Raw genomic sequence first — 20626 nt, 5'->3', positions numbered from 1 at the left:
CTATGGTAGTTTGATGCTTATGCAACGTACTCAGATGCTAGATGGCTTACCTCTCTTGGAGAGACCTCCTGAGCATATTTGGATGAAAAAATGCATTTCTCTTTTCCTCAAGATATTGCTTTTAAGGCAATAGCCATGTTACAGATTGTGCATTCGGATGTACGTTGACCTATGCAAACAAAGTCATTGGGTGGATGTTATTATTTCGTCACCTTCATTGATGACTTTACTCGTTTTTGTTGGGTCTACTCATTGGTGAAAAAGTCAGAGGTGTATGATGCATTTTTGGCTTTTGTTGCCCTTGTTGAAAATCAATCTAGTCGCAAGATTAATACTCTCTATTTGGACCAACGGGGGAATACATGTCTTCCTTGCTGAATAATTTTTTGAAGTAGAAAGGCATTGCCCATTACAATACTACTGCATATACTTCACATCAAAATGGGGTTGCAGAAATGAAGATTTGATCACTCACGAAGATGGCCAAATGTATGTTGAAAGCAAAGAATCTGCCACATGGCTTTTGGATGGAAGCAATTATGTGTGCTTGCTACATTTTGAACATGTACCCTACGAAGGCACTGAAAAATGTCTCACCTTTTGAGGATTGGAATAGCCAAAAATCTTCAATTGGCCACTTTCATACTTTTGGGTGTCTTGCATATGCTCATATTCCCAAAGAACCAAGAAAGAAGTTGGACAACAAGGTTGTTAAATGCACTTTTGTAGTGTACATCAATGAGAGCAAAGGATACAAACTGTATGACCTTGTTTTCGAGAAAGTCTTTGTTAGTAGGGATGCGATTTTTGATGAAAAATCAGAATTATCTCTTGTTGGTTTTGACACATATCATGTTGCAAATGATGTGTTTGAAGGGCTACTACCCATTTTTTTTTGTGATACAACTGGAGTTTTAGTAAATGAACAAAATGTTCAACCAACTACTCCATTAAGCAATGTAAAACTTTAGCCTATGGCTTATCTAAATATTTAGCCAGATGCTGAATTTGAGATGGAGCTTGTACTACGTAATCAAGAAGCTAGGAAAATAGCTAGATGGTATTTGTAGACTATGAAAATAGTCATTTGGATGCTCCTATAGTTGGTCATACTAGAAGACAAGCACAGCTACATGATTATGCTAATACAACGGAGTTTGCTATGACAACACACACACTTGATGATGAAGAGCTTGATTGTTTTGAGGATGCAGAATAGAGTGTGCATTGGATGGTAGCAATGCAAGTTGAATTTGATTCTAGCATAAAAAGTCAAACATGGGATTTAATGACATTGCTAGTTGGATAGAAAGCTATTTTGGTACTAAATGGGTCTATAAGCTAAAATGAAAAGTGGATGGATCCATTGATAGTACAAAGCCAGGCTTGTGGCAAACGGCTATGCACAAAAGAAGGACATTGGTTATGAGGAGACATTTGCTCCTACATCCCCTATGACTACCATTCCACGTATTGTTACTTTGGCTACCCATTATGGTTAGATTGTGCACTAGCTTCATATTAAGACTACATTTTTACATGAGGAACTTCTAGAATAAGTGTATGTACCGTAGCCCATTGGTCTTGTTGTTGAGGAATCCAAACACTTAACATGCAAGCTGAAAAAGGCTTTGTATGGTTTGAAGCAAGCTCCATGAGCTTACTATACAAAAATTGATGCCTTTTTACTGTGCCAAGGGTTCATTAATAGCCCATTAGAGTCTGCCCTTTATGTATGCAAAGAAGGGGGATCCTTGTTGGTCATTTATCTTTATGTAGATGATCTTCTGCTCATGGGGATATATGATGATCAGATTTTAACATTCAAGGAAAATTTGTGGCGAACTTTTGAAATGTTAGATTTGGGCCCTTGCATTACTAGTTGGGCATTCAATTTATCCATGATGCTAGAGGCATTGGATTGACTCAGTCTAGATATATTCGTAAACTCTTGTAGAGATTTGGTTTCCAAGATTGCAAGCTAGTTACCACATCGATGGAGATTGGACTCAAGCTGCCTTTGCATGATGATAGTGATTTGTTTGACATTCATACATATGCTCCAGCAATCGGATGTCTCATTTATTTATGCAACACAAGGCCAAATATTCAGTTTGCAATTTCAGCCCTGAGTAGATATATGCACAACCCACGCATGTCACATTGGCAAGCTGTGAAGTGTGTTTTTCGTTACTTGCAAGGTACTAGGACTCTTGGATTGCTTTACGCTAAGGGGGGACCACTATAATTACATGCTTACAGTGATTCAGATTGGGCTAGTGATTTTGATTCATGTGACTTTATGAGTGGAAACTATTTCTTTCTTGGCTCATCGTGCATCTCTTAGCTTAGCAAGAAACAATCTATTGTTGCTACATCGTCTTGTGAAGTTGAATACAAGGCAGCTTTCACTACCATAGTTGAATGTGTATGGCTAAGACGTTTGTTGGTTGATCTTGATGTATTTGTCATGGAGCCTACACCTTTGTTTATTGGCAGTCAGAGCGCCATTGCAGTGGCATGGAACCTAGTGTTCCATGCATGCACGAAACACATAGAGATCCACTATCATTTTGTTAGAGAGAGGCTACATGTAGAAGATATTAGCATTGTCTATTGTCCTATCGCTGACAATGTGGCAGTCATCTTCACCAAAGCTCTTCCTCATGACAAATTTGAAGCATTCCACAATTCTTTAAATTTGATAGCCTTTGGTGGACGATCCTTGTATGCTAATCACTTTTCAATCCAAGGGTGTTTATTGGGTTTTTGACTCATGCCTACACTATAGAGGAGTGTTGGTGATTCACAATGTAGGACATTGGAGCACTTTTTACTCTCCTTAATCACTTTTCACTCCAGGGGGGTTTATTAGGTTTTTGACTCATGCCCACACTATAGAGGAGTGTTGGTGATTCACAGTGTAGGACACTTGAGCACTTTTTACTCTCCTTACAAGATGTTTTTTTCCTCAGTTATATTATTTTCTATTTTGGGTGCTTATGCTACACAGTTTGGTCACTTATCATACTTTACACTATTTGGGTGTGAATGCACTTTAATAACCCTAAAGTCTAAGTCTTGTACTTTGTACTTTCACTTACACTTGGGAATAGTATCGTGTATCATACTATCTTCACTCTCACTCTCTCTACTATCTACCTACTGTGTACTCTTAGTTGAGAGCTTCCATCTCGAATGAGAGAGAGAGAGAGAGAGAGAGAGAGAGAGAGAGAGAGAGAGAGAGAGAGAGAGAGAGAGAGAGAGTGTGTGTGTGTGTGTGTGTTCTGGATGCAAGCATCATCAAAGCGAGATGTGCTGATAGAGTTGCAACATGGTTAAAGAAAAAGAAGAAGAGTAATCCATGGCCCCATCCTTTATAGTGCCCATTAATCACCCATAGTTTGAGAACGTTTTTTGATTTTTTGGAAATAAAAAGAGAACATTTGGGAAAAGAAAAAGAGGAGTTTGGGGAGTATTGTAGAGATAACATGAGGGGTTGGTTTTAGGTTTGTAATATGTGTCGATTATATTCGTCAATTATAAGATAGTAGTATAGCCATAATAATAATAATAATAATAATAATAATACTGCCATTGAAATTGATTTGAAAAATTTATGTTTAAAGACGCAAGACCAAATTGTTTTCCATAATGATAATGATAATGATAATGAAAATAACAGCACACTGTCCTCCATAAACTAGTTCTTCTTTCCCTTCTTCACTCCCCTTTCCCGTTTAGGTTTCTCTACCCCTCCGTCCGCCATGGCCACGGCCATGGCATGACCTTTAACAGGCGACTTTAGTATAGCTTAGTCAAACGCAAACCCTAACCCTCCTGCCCGTGCAAGTTAGGTCTCGTTTTAATTGATCTCTCTCTGTCTTTGATTCTTTTTTTTTGTTGTTTGATGATTCGCGGGACAAGATTTTTGAGCTGGTCCCTTATTTTTTTCTAAGTGTGTTGTTTTAGGCCTGCAGAACTCGAAGTAGGGATTCCTGTCTGAGTCCAAATATCCTTCTTTTCTTGCTTTCTTGATGCAACAGCGCCTTCTGATGTTGTTCTCTCCGTGTTCTCGTCTGTAAAATTCATGTCTGTTGTTTTAATCTCACAATCAGCTGTTTTCTGTGTTTCGAATTCGCACGTGGATTTTGGCCTTTAGAATCTTTTTAGCTTTTCTGTATCTTGGTTTAGTGGAATTTGCAAAATACGAAGGTCTTGGTTTCTAGTCGGTAGTTTTTCTTTCACAGTCGGACTGGCCTCAGTCAGGTCGTAATCAGAGCGAACAATCAAACAATGAGCTCGCGGAAGAGGACTTACTGGCAGAGACGAAAGAGGCTTTCCTGATTCGGCTACATACGGAATGGGGGTCCCGGCCTTTTACAGGTGGTTATCAGACAAGTACCCCCGCATCATTGAAGATGTAGTCGAAGAGCAGCCGCAGCAAGAGGGGGGCCAAATAGAGCCCCTCGATACAAGCAAGCCCAATCCCAATGGCGTGGAATTTGATAACCTGTATCTCGACATGAATGGCATCATTCACCCTTGTTTCCACCCTGAAGATGAGGTATGTGCTAGCCGGAGAACCGTGTAGTAAATTGCTGCAGGGGTTTTAATCAATCAGGCGCTATTGGTACGACTAAGGCCTGAGACATTATGTAGCAAATTGTTGTGGAGGTTTTAATTAACGTTCCAGAAAATTGTTGTGGGGGATTTAATCAATCAGGTGCTACAAGTATGATGTGCCTTCGTCGATTACTATCATGAGTGCCATAATGTTTGATTGAAACTGCACTGATATTTTAACTGGCTGAGGACTCTGAAACAAGCTATAGATGATGTGGCCGTCTTCTACTTCCCTTTATTTCCCTTTAGAATGTATCTTGTATTAGTCGATCTTGTAGCCAAATTTCCGTCGGTTTTCAAATATCCCAAATTGTCATTCTATTCGAATGCTGTAGTGTCCTTGAAGGTAGCTTGATCAATAGGCTTTCTTTCAGCTGTGCTTATTGGTTTGATAGTCTGTATTCTGTAATGTGACAGGCTGCACCAACAACCTATGATGAAGTTTTTAAACGCATCTTTGCATACATTGATCGTCTCTTTGCTATGGTCAGGCCAAGAAAAGTACTGTATATGGCAATTGGTACGTGTCTATTGGAGAATGATATTTCATCTCAAAGGCTGGTAAAATTCTCTGGCATATTCACTTGTTTAACACTTGATGTAGATGGTGTGGCACCAAGAGCAAAAATGAATCAGCAAAGATCAAGGCGTTTTCGAGCTGCAAAAGATGCTGCCACTGCTGTATGCTGCTTAACTAATTGGAACAGAATTGAATTGATCTTTGTGTTATTCTGATTCCTAGCTTTGAAGGCAAGGCTTGTCCTATAAGTATTAAAGGGCAGCGTTTGTTTTTTAACATGTTTCAAGGCAGCTGAAGACGAAAGGCTTCGTCGGGAGTATGAGGCAGAGGGGCGAATCTTACCTTTGAAAGTGAAAACAGAAGCAGAGGATTCAAATGTGATTACACCAGGGACAGCATTCATGGAGAGCTTAGCAGTGGCTTTACGGTATTATATTCATGTCCGCCTTAATCGTGATCCTGGATGGCGTCAAATCAAAGTAGGTTATCATGTGAATATTTGTGTTAAATAGCAGTTTTGTAGGTCAAGCACAAATACCAAAGCATGGTTACTTTCCAGGTCATTTTATCTGATGCCAACTCTCCTGGTGAAGGAGAACATAAAATTATGTCTTACATCCGACTGCAGCGGAATCTTCCTGGATTTGATCCGAATGTGCACCATTGTCTTTATGGACTGGCAAGTCTGCCTAACTAGGATTTCCTGTGTTCCATTCTTCAAGTATATTTGCATAAGTTGTAATGTCGACTCTTTTCAGGATGCTGACCTGATTATGCTGGCCCTTGCAACACATGAAGTACACTTCTTTATATTAAGAGAGGTTTCTTTCTCACACTGTTTTTTAATCAAAGCTTCACTACAGAGTTCAGTCTTTCGATTGTGGGATGGTGTATGTATTAAATGGCCAAGGTATGCTCTAAACATAAAGCAAACTTTGCAGGTAGTCCTTCTACCAGGGCAACAGGAGAAATGTTTCATATGTGGTCAAAGTGGTCATTTAGCTGCACAGTGTGGAAATTCAGCTGGAGGAGAAGTAGGAAAAGGAGATAATGCTGGAAAGAATAGGCCTTTTCAGGTAGGCTGTCCATACTTTATAATGGTCCTTTGTGTTTTGCTGCTGACTCATTTGAAAGAAGAAACATTTTCTCGTAGGGTTTTCGTACTTTATAAAGGTTCTCCGACAGGCAGTCAAGTGTGTCTCTGTTATTTTGAAAGGCACTGGAGTTTTAGTCCTTTTTAACAGGGATGATTACTTGTCATGCATGGTTTATAAACAATGATTTCATAGTGGCAATTGTTTTATGCTTGGCACTAAATGTATGTCTTGGATTAGCAAGAAGCAACCCAGTTGCTACAACTAGTTGTGACGCTATGTACAAGGTAACTGTTATAGTTGCAATGGTTGTGTTTGGCTTCGGTAATTGCTTGCTAATATTTCAGTGTGCTGGTCTCTCCCATTATTATGGGATCTCTTCAGTGAAGAACCTGTCAGTGTCCACTAACTTGGCTCCTCCCGATCTGGGTTCGCTGCAGGAATAGGTTAATGACTCTTTGTAAGATTACTCACATGGAACACTGGATGCATCTTTTAATTAGAGGGGTAGCTTCAAGTGATAAGTCACATCACTCATCTTAATAATGCTGAATGCTAGCTTAAGTTGGAACTCATGAAATTGTTCCAAATGTTACTTCTAGATCTTGAGATAGAACCATTGACCCTATCATAATGTTAGCCTCCTCCTCCTGTTGCTGTTTGGATATTCTCTCAAACTTGCTTCAACAATAGATCCATATTCACAATCAGCTGATCTGCTACATTGTTCTCAGTAGAGGTCTCCATCATGGTTGAAGGTATTGCTAAATGGGCTGTCATAAACTCTCATATGGTGTCCACTTAGTAGAGTTGTGGATCGTATCATATAGGTGGAATAGTTTAACTTAGCTCCCTTGGCTTTTCGACTTTCGTAAACCACTAGATGGCCATGTTGTTGCCACACTGCTTCTATATGATGACTATTGGTATCACAAATCTCTATGTAAGGGTTATTGAGATTTGGCAATCTCAAAACAAGATTTGAAGAGTAGATAGCTTTCAAGGAGCTTTGGACTCCTTGAAAGCCTGGACTATCTCTCGTGTCCATGTGTATCGAATCTCTTGCCTTGTGGCATTCGACAAGGCAATGTTAGCTTTAGCTAGGTAATCATGAAGTTGCCTAGCTATCTTGTCCTTCTCTTTGAGGCTAAATCTATAAGGTTATCCAAAGACAGGATGACTAATGGGCAATGCGTTAATCCTATAGTTTAACATATTGCCAGACACAACAAAAGTTCTTCGGGTAATTCGGACGAAATAACATCTGTGTATTTGTGTAGAATCGGATCCAAATATTCACTCTTATTTGAATTCATATTAATATTGTCATTTAAAAAAAATTGAATAACATTGTAAATCAAATGATTGAAATTTTTGAATGAGACTGATATAAGGATCAACATTCAGATTAAAAAAACATCTATTAAATTCGAAAGCTAATATCATATGTACATTAGTCTCTTTGATTCCAGAGAGTAAACAATCGTTGATCGCATGATAACGACCATCAAGCTCAAAACATAGTACATGAGTTTTGTAGTTGATGTATAAAGAGGAATATCTATAAAAAAGCATGGCATGCCAAGAATGACATTGATATAGTCAAGGCTCATCAATCGGAAGTTCAAAAGCTCATGATACTGTTGGATCAAAAGATGCAAACTCGGTGCCATCTCATCCTAGTGATCCATTGTGGAGCCCTCTGCAACATAACAGTTCGATAATCTTGGTTAGCAGTTGAGAAACCCTTCACCCTTCATTCGCAGTTTACATTTTTTGCGTTTTTGCGTTTTGCGTTTAGGGTTTGCAGCCCCAAAAAGGGGCACCATCCTAGACTGAATGTGGCTATTTATAGGCCACTCTCTCACTCATTCTTTACGTTGATTCATTTAGTCCGTCACCTCTTCTCTCCAGCCTCTCCACTACCCTCACACCTCTTCAGGAGGACATTGTGGTTCTTGGTTCGTGGTTGTCTTCATCATCTTCCTTGTGCTACGGCACCCTTGTTCCCTCGTATCACATTCACTCCATGATTCAGATCTTCATCATTCCAACATTCATGAGAGTTTCTTCTCTCCTCTTCTCTTCTCCATGTTTGCCAAGTTCACTTCGTGTTCCTCCTTGCAAGCCCTATTGTCTTGTTGGTGCGTCATCTTTTGACAAGTACTATGTGGAGCTGAATTTTTTGCAACAATTGAAAGAAAGAAAGCTGTGAGTAGAGCCATTATCTATCTAAACTATATTTTGGCCATTACTGCATCTAGTTGTTAAGAGAAGTGACGAGACGGTATTTTTTTGTTATGCAATCACACCATATGAGAGAGAGAGTAGGGTTTGTGGGGAGAAACACAAAGTGTATGACAAATGCTAAGAGAAGAAAAAGTTTAGAAGAAGAATGAAGAATGATCAATCATGCTCATACAATGGAGTGAAAGCTCGAAGACGACTGCATTGTCTTGGCTGATCAAGTGGTAGTAATTGTAGGAAATCTGCACAGTAAAGGGAGTGAAATGCAGTTCTTTGGGTAGTAGGATATTAAAGGTAAATGCTGACTGATGAAGGACATTTGTAGAGGGAGTGAAACAGAGTCATCTCAAATGCTATTTGCGAGAAGAGAAAAGATCACTAGTAGCCACCGCACTTTGGAGTCCAAGAGACAGCAGGATGGTATGTTGCTAGCTGAAATGCAGCAGTAGAGAGGCCAGCAGTCGAAAAATGGAGCATACTAGGGGAGCAGATTGCTTGTCGGAGAAGAAATGGATGCCGAAAGAGTGCAAGACTGCAAAATGCAGATCCAGGCTGGTAGAAAAGATGTCACTTGCAGCAATTCTAATGATGCCTTATAGCTAGGTGGCATTTGACTTGGAAACGCATCATGCTATGTGTAGGATAGGGCACAAAGCAATAGTCAGCTACGCAAGATCGTCCACAAATAGAGATGTCCTTCAGATAGTGGTATAGATAGTAGTGGCAAGGCTAAGGAATAGAGTCGAGAGTCGGTGCTCTATTTATAGGCACAGACAAGCTTGAATGGCACCGTAAAATATGGACGTCTAGCTCTTTTTGGGCGCTGTAAGAGTGAAATCTAAATGAATTAATGAAAAGAAATGTATTCAATGAATGGGTCTCTAAACACCCCTTCTCAAGTCCAGAAAGGAGCCATAAGAGGTGTGGAAGAGAGGAGAAGATCCACCTTGTAATCCTAGTGTTCCGCTTATAAGGTGACTTGTAGTGAAGAACAGTAGACATCATGAGTTGATAGTACTTGAACCTCAGCCTCCGGAGAGAAGCCACAAGCTCTGTGATTTCATGTTGGAAGGAATATGAAAGCCTAGCCACCAAGTCATGGCTGAAACATCCAAAGCCTTGAACTAGGAATAACCTATAGATCTTGGGTATCAATGGGTGAGATGGCATGGAGATGTCAACCACCCCAAGAAGGTAAAGGGTTGTTGACAGGGTGTGTGAAAGTCCACAGATGAGTAGGGATCCCCTCTGAAGTTGAAGGAATGTCATGGATCACAACCTTCTGAGTGTCTAATGATGAAGAAAATGCTATCGGCGGTGCTGAAGAAGGTATTTTGGGCTCCAATGGAACGAGAGCAAGATAGCTCCAAAAGGTGGCCTCTTGAACCTGAGTAGAGGAGGGAGTGGGGGGAGGGTTTCACATAAAAACTCCTTGATGCTTGCATTGAAGTCGATGTCTGTGGAGCCATATAAATTACAGGAAGGTGGAAAAAGGGCTAGTTATAGTGCCATAGGTGGGCAACAATCTCCATCTCTCGGTGGAGTGGATTGTGGAGTCAAAGAAGTGGAAGGAGTCGAATAGCCATTGTCTTTGAAGTGGATTGACAACGAGACAATACCCAATAGCCATTGTCTCTTGGTGGAGTAGACCACAGAACCGTGCGTTGTGAAAGCCCTTGGACCTGAAAGTGGATGGGGGAAACCTCTATAGTGCATTGCGATGGTCTCTAGGAGTGCCTATTGTCGTGTGGGGTCTTTGAGTCGCCTCTTGCGTGCAAGGGCTTAGTGTGCATCTTATTGCCTTGAGTATTAAAATTTGATAGCTGATGCAGAATGATCTCTATGGCCTAGAATGGTGGTGTAACACAAGGAGTGCAAAGGGGAAGATGCATGTGCTTTGGTGGGGTAGGGAGCAAAGGTCGATGACTACAATCCTCAATGGTATGACCATTCTTGCCACAGGAGGTGCACCTAGTGGTCGGTCCTGTATGTGGAGAGGCCATAGCAATGATGTGGCAAACCTGCAAAGGGAGGGTGGGAGGGAGACAAGGTAATCTTCTAATGATGCAACAGAAACAGGAAAAATCTAGAGGTGATGCCAAATTGCAACCTTTGTTTGCCTTTCTCGACAAAGAGGAACTTTAGTACTTTGAGCACCTATGCTCTGATACCATGTCAAGAAAAGTGATGGGACTGCATGCACTCATACCATATTAGAGAGAGAGAGAGTAGGGTTTCTGGGGAGAAACATATAGTGTACGGCAAGCATTGAGAGAAGAAAAAACTTAGAAGAAGAGTGAAGAATGAACATTGAGTCATGTTGATACAATGGAGCAAAAGCTCAAAGACGATTGCATTGTTCTGGCTGATCATGCGATAGTATCTACAAGGAATTTGTACAATGAAGAGAGTAAAATGTAGTTCTCCAGGTAGTAGGATAGTAAAGGTAAATGTTGAGTGATGAAGGATAATTGTAGAGTGAGCGGAAGTACCCCTTGGATGTCGCCGGATAGGAGAGAGAAGATCACCAGCAACCAATGCACTCCGGAGTTAGAGGGATAGCAGGGTGGATGGCCTTTGGCTGAAACACAGCAATAGAGATCCCAATTGCAGCCAAACACAGCATAGTGAGGGAGTAGACTGCTTGTCGGAGATGAAACAGATGCTTAGAGAATTGCCACTAGTGACGAATCTTTGTTAGATTTGATGGAAGAAGACACTTTAGAACATTGCTCATGTGTGTATTCCGGTTTGGGAGAAGTTGGATGGGCATCCTCCATATGTTGAGATTTGATAGGAGCGGGTGTATCAAAAGGAGAGACTCCGCGAGAAGCCATGGTGATGAGAGAGAAGGAATAGACATGTTGATTAGAGTTGAGAGAGAGAGAGAGAGAGAGAGAGAGAGAGAGAGAGAGAGAGAGAGAGAGAGAGAGAGAGCATTGATGAGGACAAGGTTTGTAAACAAAGTGTATTTAATGCAGATCTCTTCAGTCCTTTTCTTTTTGGGATGGGGGTGGAAGCAGGGGACATCATTCTAATGATCAAAGGTTTAAGAGAAGGAAGAAAAAAGAGATGAATGCTTGTCACAACCTTTTATTTTCCCCCTTTTCTTCTAATCCTAGCTTAGTTTGACTATGTATGTCAATTCTCAGTATGTATGAAGTGCCAAACTTGGCACCACAGACAAAACATGATCTAGGGATCCAGATACAACCAAGGGATATGAAGTTCGAGACTTGGTACCACGTGCCAGAACAAGGTTCCCACTGGTGATCTTCCAAGAAGAATCTCGAAAGGAAACAAAGTAACCCTCATCATCCAAGGTACTAGTAGAGATAAGACTCTTTGTGAGAGCCGGAACACTATGCAAAGTAAACATACTACATGAACCAAACTATAGTCGAATATCACCAATATCAACTGCAATGCCAAGTCATTCCCCAAACAAACAAATGCAATCATACTGCGATAGGAGTGGAACCTCTCTCTATGAGGGGTCACATGAAAGGAAGCCCCTGAATCCATCAACCAACACTGAGTAAAACTAGGCAAGGCATTAGACAACTGTGACTCATCCATAGAAGAAACTGCAAGCATGTAATCGTCACGAGAGTCAGGTTGTTGCACTATATTGATTGCTTCGATCTTAATAGGGATATGAAGTTCGAGACTTGGCACCACGTGCCAGAACAATGATCTTCCAAGAAGAATCTCGAAAGGAAACAAAGTAACCCTCATCATCCAAGGTACTAGTAGAGATAAGACTCTTTGTGAGAGCCGGAACACTATGCAAAGTAAACATACTACATGAACCAAACTATAGTCGAATATCACCAATATCAACTGCAATGCCAAGTCATTCCCCAAATGAACAAATGCAATCATACTGCGATAGGAGTGGAACCTCTCTCTATGAGGGGTCACATGAAAGGAAGCCCCTGAATCCATCAACCAACACCGAGTAAAACTAGGCAAGGCATTAGACAACTGTGACTCATCCATAGAAGAAACTGCAAGCATGTAATCGTCACGAGAGTCAGGTTGTTGCACTATATTGATTGCTTCGATCTTAATAGGGATATGAAGTTCGAGACTTGGCACCACGTGCCAGAACAGTTATCTTCCAAGAAGAATCTCGAAAGGAAACAAAGTAACCCTCATCATCCAAGGTACTAGTAGAGATAAGACTCTTTGTGAGAGCCGGAACACTATGCAAAGTAAACATACTACATGAACCAAACTATAGTCGAATATCACCAATATCAACTGCAATGCCAAGTCATTCCCCAAATGAACAAATGCAATCATACTGCGATAGGAGTGGAACCTCTCTCTATGAGGGGTCACATGAAAGGAAGCCCCTGAATCCATCAACCAACACTGAGTAAAACTAGGCAAGGCATTAGACAGCTGTGACTCATCCAAAGAAGAAACTGCAAGCATGTAATCATCACGAGAGTCAGGTTGTTGCACTCTATTGATCGCTTCGATCTTAACATTAGACTTAGCAGGGACAATGCTGCGATCATCAGACTTGTCTTGCACTTTCCTTATGCCCTTTTCGTTATGCTTGTCATTGCGCATTTTATAGCACTGCGGCTTGATATGTCTTGCTTTCCCATAATAATGGCATGTCAAATCAGACTTGCGTCCATGGGACTTACTGCGAGATTGTCTATGGGACTTACAATGAGACTTCTGCGAGTCTCTACCACAGTGGTCATTCCCGCTCTTGCCATCATGGCGGTCCTGAATAGTCAAAGCATGAGAAGTACGAGAAGCATCCACATTCTTCCTATTAATCTCCTTTGCCAGGAGTGTATCCTCTACATCAGACAAATTCAGTCCATTCTTGGGCATATTTATACACACAGCAGTACGGAATGTGTCCCAAGACTCCGGCATTGTGAGCAATAAGAACAAAGGTGGAAGATTGTCCTTAAAGTCAATACCTTGCAATGATGGTTGGCCAATGATAGCATGAAACTCGCTCAAATGCTGAGAAACACTGGTACCTTCCTTCATACGAAGGTCCATAAGTTGCTTTAGCCAATACATCTGAACAGGGCTTTGCTTATCATAGAGACTATGTATTTTCTCCCAAAGATCCCATGCAGACTGCCCATTTGTGACAACATTATAATAAACTTGCTTGTTGAGGGACAGGATAATGGGGGACCTGCAAAGCTCATCTAAGTCATCCCATGTATCTTACTTGTGACCTTCATGCTTAATGCTTTTACATTTGATTGGCCTAATTTGAGATTTTTACACCAAACCCAGCCAAATTTGGGTCTTCCAAAAGCCATAATTGTTGCCATCCAACTTTTCAATGTTGAAGATGGCATTGTCATTTGAATGACCGGCCATATTGCAAGAAAAATGAGGCACAGTAGAGACCAAACAGGCTGTTGTAATACCTGCAAACAGCCCCAAAACCATTGCTAAAACAAGTTGAAAACAAGAGATGCATACCAAATAATGGGCGGTCCACAAACTATGACCAAAATAGCATCAAATGGAGGAGACTGCTCTCATAAATAATACAACAATTTGCAATTACAACATGTTGAAAATGAGGTACCACATGCTCAAGCTCTTTGCAAATAAAATCCAAACTCAATGTGACATCCTAGTGTCAAGTAAGCGGCTCCCACTGGAACAAAAGTTAGATGCCAGACGAGCAAACAAAGCTCAAATCCTCATGAGAGTGGCATCCAAGCATCCAAGATACATCAAGTACATAGTCAGGAGCATAAGACCCAATAAAACCTTCAAGCCTATAAGGTCATAGACCTCTAAAGCATCCACTGAAGTAATTGACAACTGATGTCAAATGTCCTAAGCTCAAATGCATTCAATAGCATAAACAAGCATAGAGCTTCAATGCCATGTACCAATACATCCGATAGAATGCCCGAATAGCATGAAAGAGCATTAGGCATAGACTATCTCTGTTAAAAGCTTGCTGTCCATTATATGTACAGCAGTAAAATGACAGTCAAGATTGAGCAAAAATGAGCTTAATTGAAGCCCAAAAGGATTCCGGGAGCATGAAGCATGTGGCATCAACCATAGATATCAATGTTTCTTCCCAAGTAGTCGGGAAGCATTAACAAGCAATAGGCATATGCTTTCATTGATAAAATAACCTTCAGCCTTGCTTATCTCAACAGAAAAAATAACAGTAAAACTGAGCCAAATATAGGCTCAAATCAGTCCAAAAGCATTCCAATACATTGGCCAAACATTCCCCAAGTGTCCCAACATCAAACGAGCATCCCGGGAGCATCACATAAGCCAAGAGCATGATATTTCCCAGATAAATAGCATTCAGCCTAGTTATGTCAGCAGTGATATCTATGAGGAAACTGAGCTAAAAGAGTGCTCAAATCAGTCCAATGCCATCTCAAACTAATGACATATGATCCCCCAAGTATCTGGCAACAAAACATAGGCATATGGGCATCCCGAGAAGCATATACGAGCTCCAAGCATTGAAGATGTGGCTATGCCTGTTTTATGAAAGTATGCTGGCCTGTTTGCACAATTAATAGCTGAAGCTCAATGACTCAAAACCAATGCTCAATACCGGTGGGAGGAGTAGAAAACAATGCCAAAGCTTTTGTCCAATGCCGGGGAGTAGTTGAGCAAGCACAAGTGCTTGAAAGTGGCCGTAGCTGAAAAAACGTGTTTGTATTTCTAGCCTTGAATATTGAGCCGAATACTCCTTGAAAATCAGCCAAAAACTGCCTGAAATAGCAAAACCAGTCTGATGATGCAGTCACCTAGCTAGGAGGAGATGTGGAAACACCAAAATGCAGGCTGAACACTGCCGTCAACAGGAGAAAACTGTCACAGATGCAGGCTGGATTAGAAGCACAGATAGGAAAAGGGCTGACGCAGGCTGTACGGATGTTGATGGAAGCAAAAGTAGGAAAACAGGTCGCCTTGATTAGAACACTAGTCGCTCGATCAGCAATGGTAAAAACAGTCCTGAAATCAGCAAAGAAAACACAATAGGAGCTCAAAACCTGAAATCTGATACCATGTTAGAAGTGTATGCAGCAATGGAAGCATAAACATGTGCTGAAATAAATTGCTGAACACAAGAAAAAAGAGAAAGGAACATTGAAGAACACAATACAGATGAGAACTTAGATGTATGCTCGGGAAATGGAATCCATATATCCAACATGAGACAGTCGCATACAACAGTGAGTCACTAGCTGTGTGGGCACCTGCACCAGCTCCTCTCTCCAGCAAAAGATTCACACCATTGGCCAATGGGCCAAGAGTCCCAAGAGTGGTGTTCACAATGAATGTGTACAATAGGGCCTCAAGTCTTATAAATAGGACTCGGCTCCTCTAACCCCCAAAGTGTATGTAGAGCATTCGCACCAAGTCACTTCATGACCATTGTGACCAATGCTACTAGCGCCAATCCTGACATCCAAGAATGTAACTTTGACCTCCCAACCATAGAGCCAAGTAGGCTCACCCTGGAGCTTTGGAGCTAGTTGCAGTTTGGGTCATGATCACATCTTGAGAGGATTGATGTTCCATAGGGCCAACCCACACCATCTTGGTGTGCGGATGTGTCAGCCAATTGACCAAGAATCCGAGATTGGTGATCACACAATGAATGTGCACAATAAGGCCTTGAGTTTTATAGATAGGACTTGGTTGTTCTAATCCTGAAGTGTACTCAGTGCGCATGCACTAAGTCACTTTATAACCACTATGACCAATGCTACTAGCACCCATCTGGATGTCCATGGATATAACATTTACACCATTGTATCAACATTGTATTGTACATGATTCACTATTTCATTCTAAGTCACTTCATAATCACTGTGACCAATGTTACTAGCGTTCATTAAAATATCCAAGAATACGACATTGTACATAATAGATGACACATCAAAATGAAGAAGAATCTAGAATCTAGAATTTGAGATAATTTTACCACTCCTCACAACCTTTGTTTGCCTTCACTAAGAACGAGGATCTTTAGCTCTTGGAGCACCTTTACTCTAATACCATCTAAAGAAATGGCGGGTTTGCGAGAATATAATGTTTATTGCAAAGGAATAGTGTGTATTGCAAAACTTTAGATCCAACACATCATAAAATAGAAAAGCTATCCCAACCACTTGTGGGTGTCGATGATAAAGAAAAAGGTAAGGGGAGTATATGGAGAATGCAAGCAAGGGGTGAAGGATAAACAAGCAAGAAGATTGCCCTAGGAGATTGCTATGCGAGTTGCCATGAATATAGTGGGTTCAAAGCTGATCACTTTTGATTGAAAAGGGATAAATGTGCACAGATGTATGTTTATAAGAATCGAATGCCAAATTCATGTGCAATGCGATGGTGCCACTTGGATAGTACCCTCGCAAGAGAATCGTTCACTTGTCCAAGTGCCCTTTTACAATCATAGTTATCTCGATGATGATGATGATGATGATGATGATGATGATGATGATGATATACAACAATAAGAATATCTCTAAAGCAAAATGTAATCAAAATCGTGTCACTACCAAGCGAATAAAGCCACCCCCTCTTAAAGTGGAAGGGAAAGCCACAAGGGACATTCCTCCCACTAAGCTAATTACCTTTATCCTCAAAAATTTAGAGATTTGATCGAGGTCAATCATCTCAAAAGTGGTGCTAAGTTGGGCCTTGGAAGACCCTAAACCATTCGATGGTGTGACAGCTTGTAGACAGAGTCACACCCAAGATATCCAAAGTGGAAAAGCCAGAAACACTTGTCATTTGTAGGCTCCCATGTGCTGGCTAAAGCCTGAAAATTGTGGAATCTTTTCTCGGTAGTTGGTTGGAAGAGGAATTGAGTCATCACATAGAGGTTGCTAGGTTGTGCCTTACCACAAGCAATCACTAAACCAATATGAGAGTTTATGACCTTGATTGTAGTTGTAGTAAAGAAGACTGCTTGCCTTAATCAATAGAGTTGCTAAAGGGATAAAAGGTTCACCCCAGTACACATTGCCCGAGCAAAGCAAGATCTTGACTCATCAATATCAAACTTGACGCGACCTAGACCATGGATCTTGATTGAGGAGTTGTTCCCACACTATGACAATCTCGATGGTAGGGGCTCGGGAGACAAAAATGTTTTAGATGGGGGAATCCAAGAGGTGAAGATGCACTCGTCAAGAGGTAACTCGTGAATATGGATTAAGCTTGTATCCTCTAATATCTCTAGAGAGATGATGTAGTCTTGTGGTCTAGTAGACCTTGATTGGTGGCATTATGGGTCTGAGTCCTTAATTGCCCCCGATTTTGGTTGTTACCACCCTCCCTTTCCTCTTGAGGCTTACTTGATCGAGGGGCTGGGTTTAGGTCATGTGCACTCCCCAATAGAGGATATTGATTTGGCATCACTTGCATCTTGTTCCTCGTGAGACATGTTTGTTGAATTTCCAAAAGGTCATTGATGTACTTTGAATTACAAAAAGCCAAAACTTGTGTGTACACCTCAAGACAACTAGAGCAGCAGAGCTCACCACCTTAGAAAAAGTGGTGATGTCCTAGTGATGACAGAACCGTGAAACCATCGTCATGTAGATCTGATCTATAGCACAATCAACATAAATGTTTAATCTTTCCATGTTTATCAAATCCTTGCGTGCGCGCACACACACACACACACACACACACAGACACACACATATATATATATAGAGAGAGAGAGAGAGAGATGATGGTGAGCAATGCACTAGTGGACAGGTAGGTAGGTAGGCAGATAGAAGGTGAAAATTTGCACATTAGTTGAAGAAAGTTGTGTCAAAAAGAGGGGCAAATTTGACAAAGGACCCCCCTGGTGGGAATGGGCCATTCCCCACAACGTTTCATGGTCATGAAATACTCATTGATTGGAACATTTTGGGAATAGGATGGGGAATGTTCTAGCATCTTGGATTATGTTATTGGTTCCAACTTCAACTTCTAGCATATTAGGGAATGTTGTTCCCATGTACCAAGGCCCCCATTTTCGTAGTTCCATGTGACTACTAATATAGGCCTTAGGACAACAAATGACAACAATGACATGTTTTCTTTTTGCAAAAACAAAGCATGTAGATTCACAAATTGGCTCATTAGTTTGTGAAGCAATGGAGATTAATTATAGGCATTGATTGCAAACCTCTGTCCACTATTGACTTACTCAAACAATCTTTCAAAAGTCAATTTATGTTGCCTTTAGGATATTTGGAGCTTGATGGATAGTTTGAAAAAAATGATTATACCTTGAAGAATAGGTATGTTGCGCCTCTCTTACTATGAATCTAACTAGGATAGATATTTTGTAGCTTTTCATGAAGCCGTCTAAGAGTCCACCCATGTACCTAAATCATGAAGAACATATCTTTGAAAACCTTTGATTGGTGCCCCCAACATTGACCATTATGTCACTAGGTGTGAAATTAAATGCGTAGCGGATTTTTGCCTTCTATAAAGGGCTGGCCTATGTGTTCGGCAAATATATTGTCTTGACTCAAAAGAATCTTGTTTGTGGAAGGTTGGTATGAGTGGCACCCTTTGCTTTCAGCATTGCATGTAGTGAATATGCATTTTACAGGTTTGTCTTGAGTCTTGTGTTAAGATGATGAGTACACTAAAGCATAGGCCAAACATCCAAACACATGCATGAGTGACACCTTGGCTTATGGCCATTCTAAGCCTCATATGACATATATGCATCCAATGCTTTGGTGGGGCAGCGGTACATCTCATGTGATTACCACACTTGGACACTAGATCCTTGGTATCTCCATCCACAGTGTGTGGGCTAATGGTATGGGACTTGAACCCTTGCAATGGGAGCCTGTCCTGATGGTCATAGGTTAAGGGTTAGCTCATTTGGCTCTATAGCTAGGAGATGAGCTTGATGTCCACACCTATATGTTTTGTTTCATGTTTTTTTGGCTGTTATGTTTTGTGTGCAGGTTGGAGATCTATGTGGGTGCTTCACACACAACTTTTGGACAAGAACTAAATGTTCTGTGATGGTTCCAAACAGTAGACCTTTTGGCAATCAAGCGAGACCAAGAAAATGTTCACATGGACTAGGTAAATAGGTTAAATTAAATAAGTAGGGAGTAAGAAGAAGTAATGATTGATTGAGAGTTGTGAGGCAAGGACGACCAAGGGCGTTATGCTTGGATAACAATTGGGGGTATAATTGGGAATGGCCTGAATGAAATCATGCTGCAATTGTTACAAGCAAAGAGATCGAAAAACTAAGGATATCAAGTGTAAATACATCTAATCTAAGGGAGTCCTACATCTTGAAATTGATTCTACATGAGCCCTTTCAACTATCCCTTACACGTTTGTGCATGTGCCACCGTCACAAATGCAACACCCTTAGGGAGTAATGCCAAGTGCCCTTAAAGGTGTCACATTCAGGGCATGTGCTTTGAAATATGCTTAAAGGTTGTTCCAATTACAAAGGATGTTATAGTAGTTTCCCTTTTCAGATGAGGAACAATTATTGATTTGCTCTGCACACTTGACACTGAGCTAAAATACGCTTTACACTTGATTAGGATCTCTAGATAGCCCCAAAACATGCTTACTTAATAAAAAATGCAAATTTGGTGTGCAGTTTGAGAGAGTTTTAGTGGTCCCTCAAAACCCTAATTTTTTGGGGCACCTTCTGCCCACCATATAGCCTCATCCTTTGCTGTAGGTTTCTCACTCTATGGTGTAGATTTCAGCCCTCAGCTACCTACCATGTGCTGTCCAGCTATCACCGATTACACTTCATCATTATCCAGCCCTAGGCGGCTTGTTTTCAGCCATTGCCTTATTGTTTGGAGGTCTCCATTTGGTGGGTCATCATAGCACCTGATCAGCCTACGTTTTTAGCATTTGGTGCCAAGTGATAGGTTATTGCCATCTCTCCTAACAGGCGATTGCTGTAGTACCTGCGTTTTTGCTGTCCAGCAGGCCATCTACATCAGCAAGCACCTCTCTTGTTCTTGCTTGACAATTCTTTGCCTCGGGCAATCAGTTTTCAGCCTTCTTTTGGTGGTACATTGCTGCGTTTACTAGATTTCAGCCTTCCACTACTTTGTTTTGGTGACCAGCTTGCTGCCCTTCA

General features: G+C 41.0%; 1 protein-coding gene across 1 annotated transcript in view; it reads left to right on the top strand.

Annotated features, from left to right (window-relative positions):
* Positions 1 to 3709: 3709 nt before the first annotated feature.
* The window catches only part of LOC148041723 (5'-3' exoribonuclease 4-like), a 37556-nt gene continuing 20639 nt past the window's right edge, over positions 3710 to 20626 (top strand). Inside the window, exons 1-7 of the mRNA XM_087681706.1 lie at positions 3710 to 4567; positions 5044 to 5146; positions 5231 to 5307; positions 5434 to 5625; positions 5706 to 5825; positions 5905 to 5967; positions 6088 to 6222. Coding sequence (XP_087537832.1) covers positions 4364 to 4567; positions 5044 to 5146; positions 5231 to 5307; positions 5434 to 5625; positions 5706 to 5825; positions 5905 to 5967; positions 6088 to 6222 — 894 coding nt within the window. The 5' untranslated portion in view covers positions 3710 to 4363. The remainder of the gene's footprint in view (positions 4568 to 5043; positions 5147 to 5230; positions 5308 to 5433; positions 5626 to 5705; positions 5826 to 5904; positions 5968 to 6087; positions 6223 to 20626) is intronic.

This window comes from Lygodium microphyllum, chromosome 1 (assembly GCF_053477565.2).
Source record: "Lygodium microphyllum isolate KBCC chromosome 1, Lygodium_microphyllum_v1.1.10, whole genome shotgun sequence".
NCBI lineage: Eukaryota > Viridiplantae > Streptophyta > Polypodiopsida > Schizaeales > Lygodiaceae > Lygodium > Lygodium microphyllum.
This window is presented reverse-complemented; position numbering and strand designations above follow the sequence as displayed.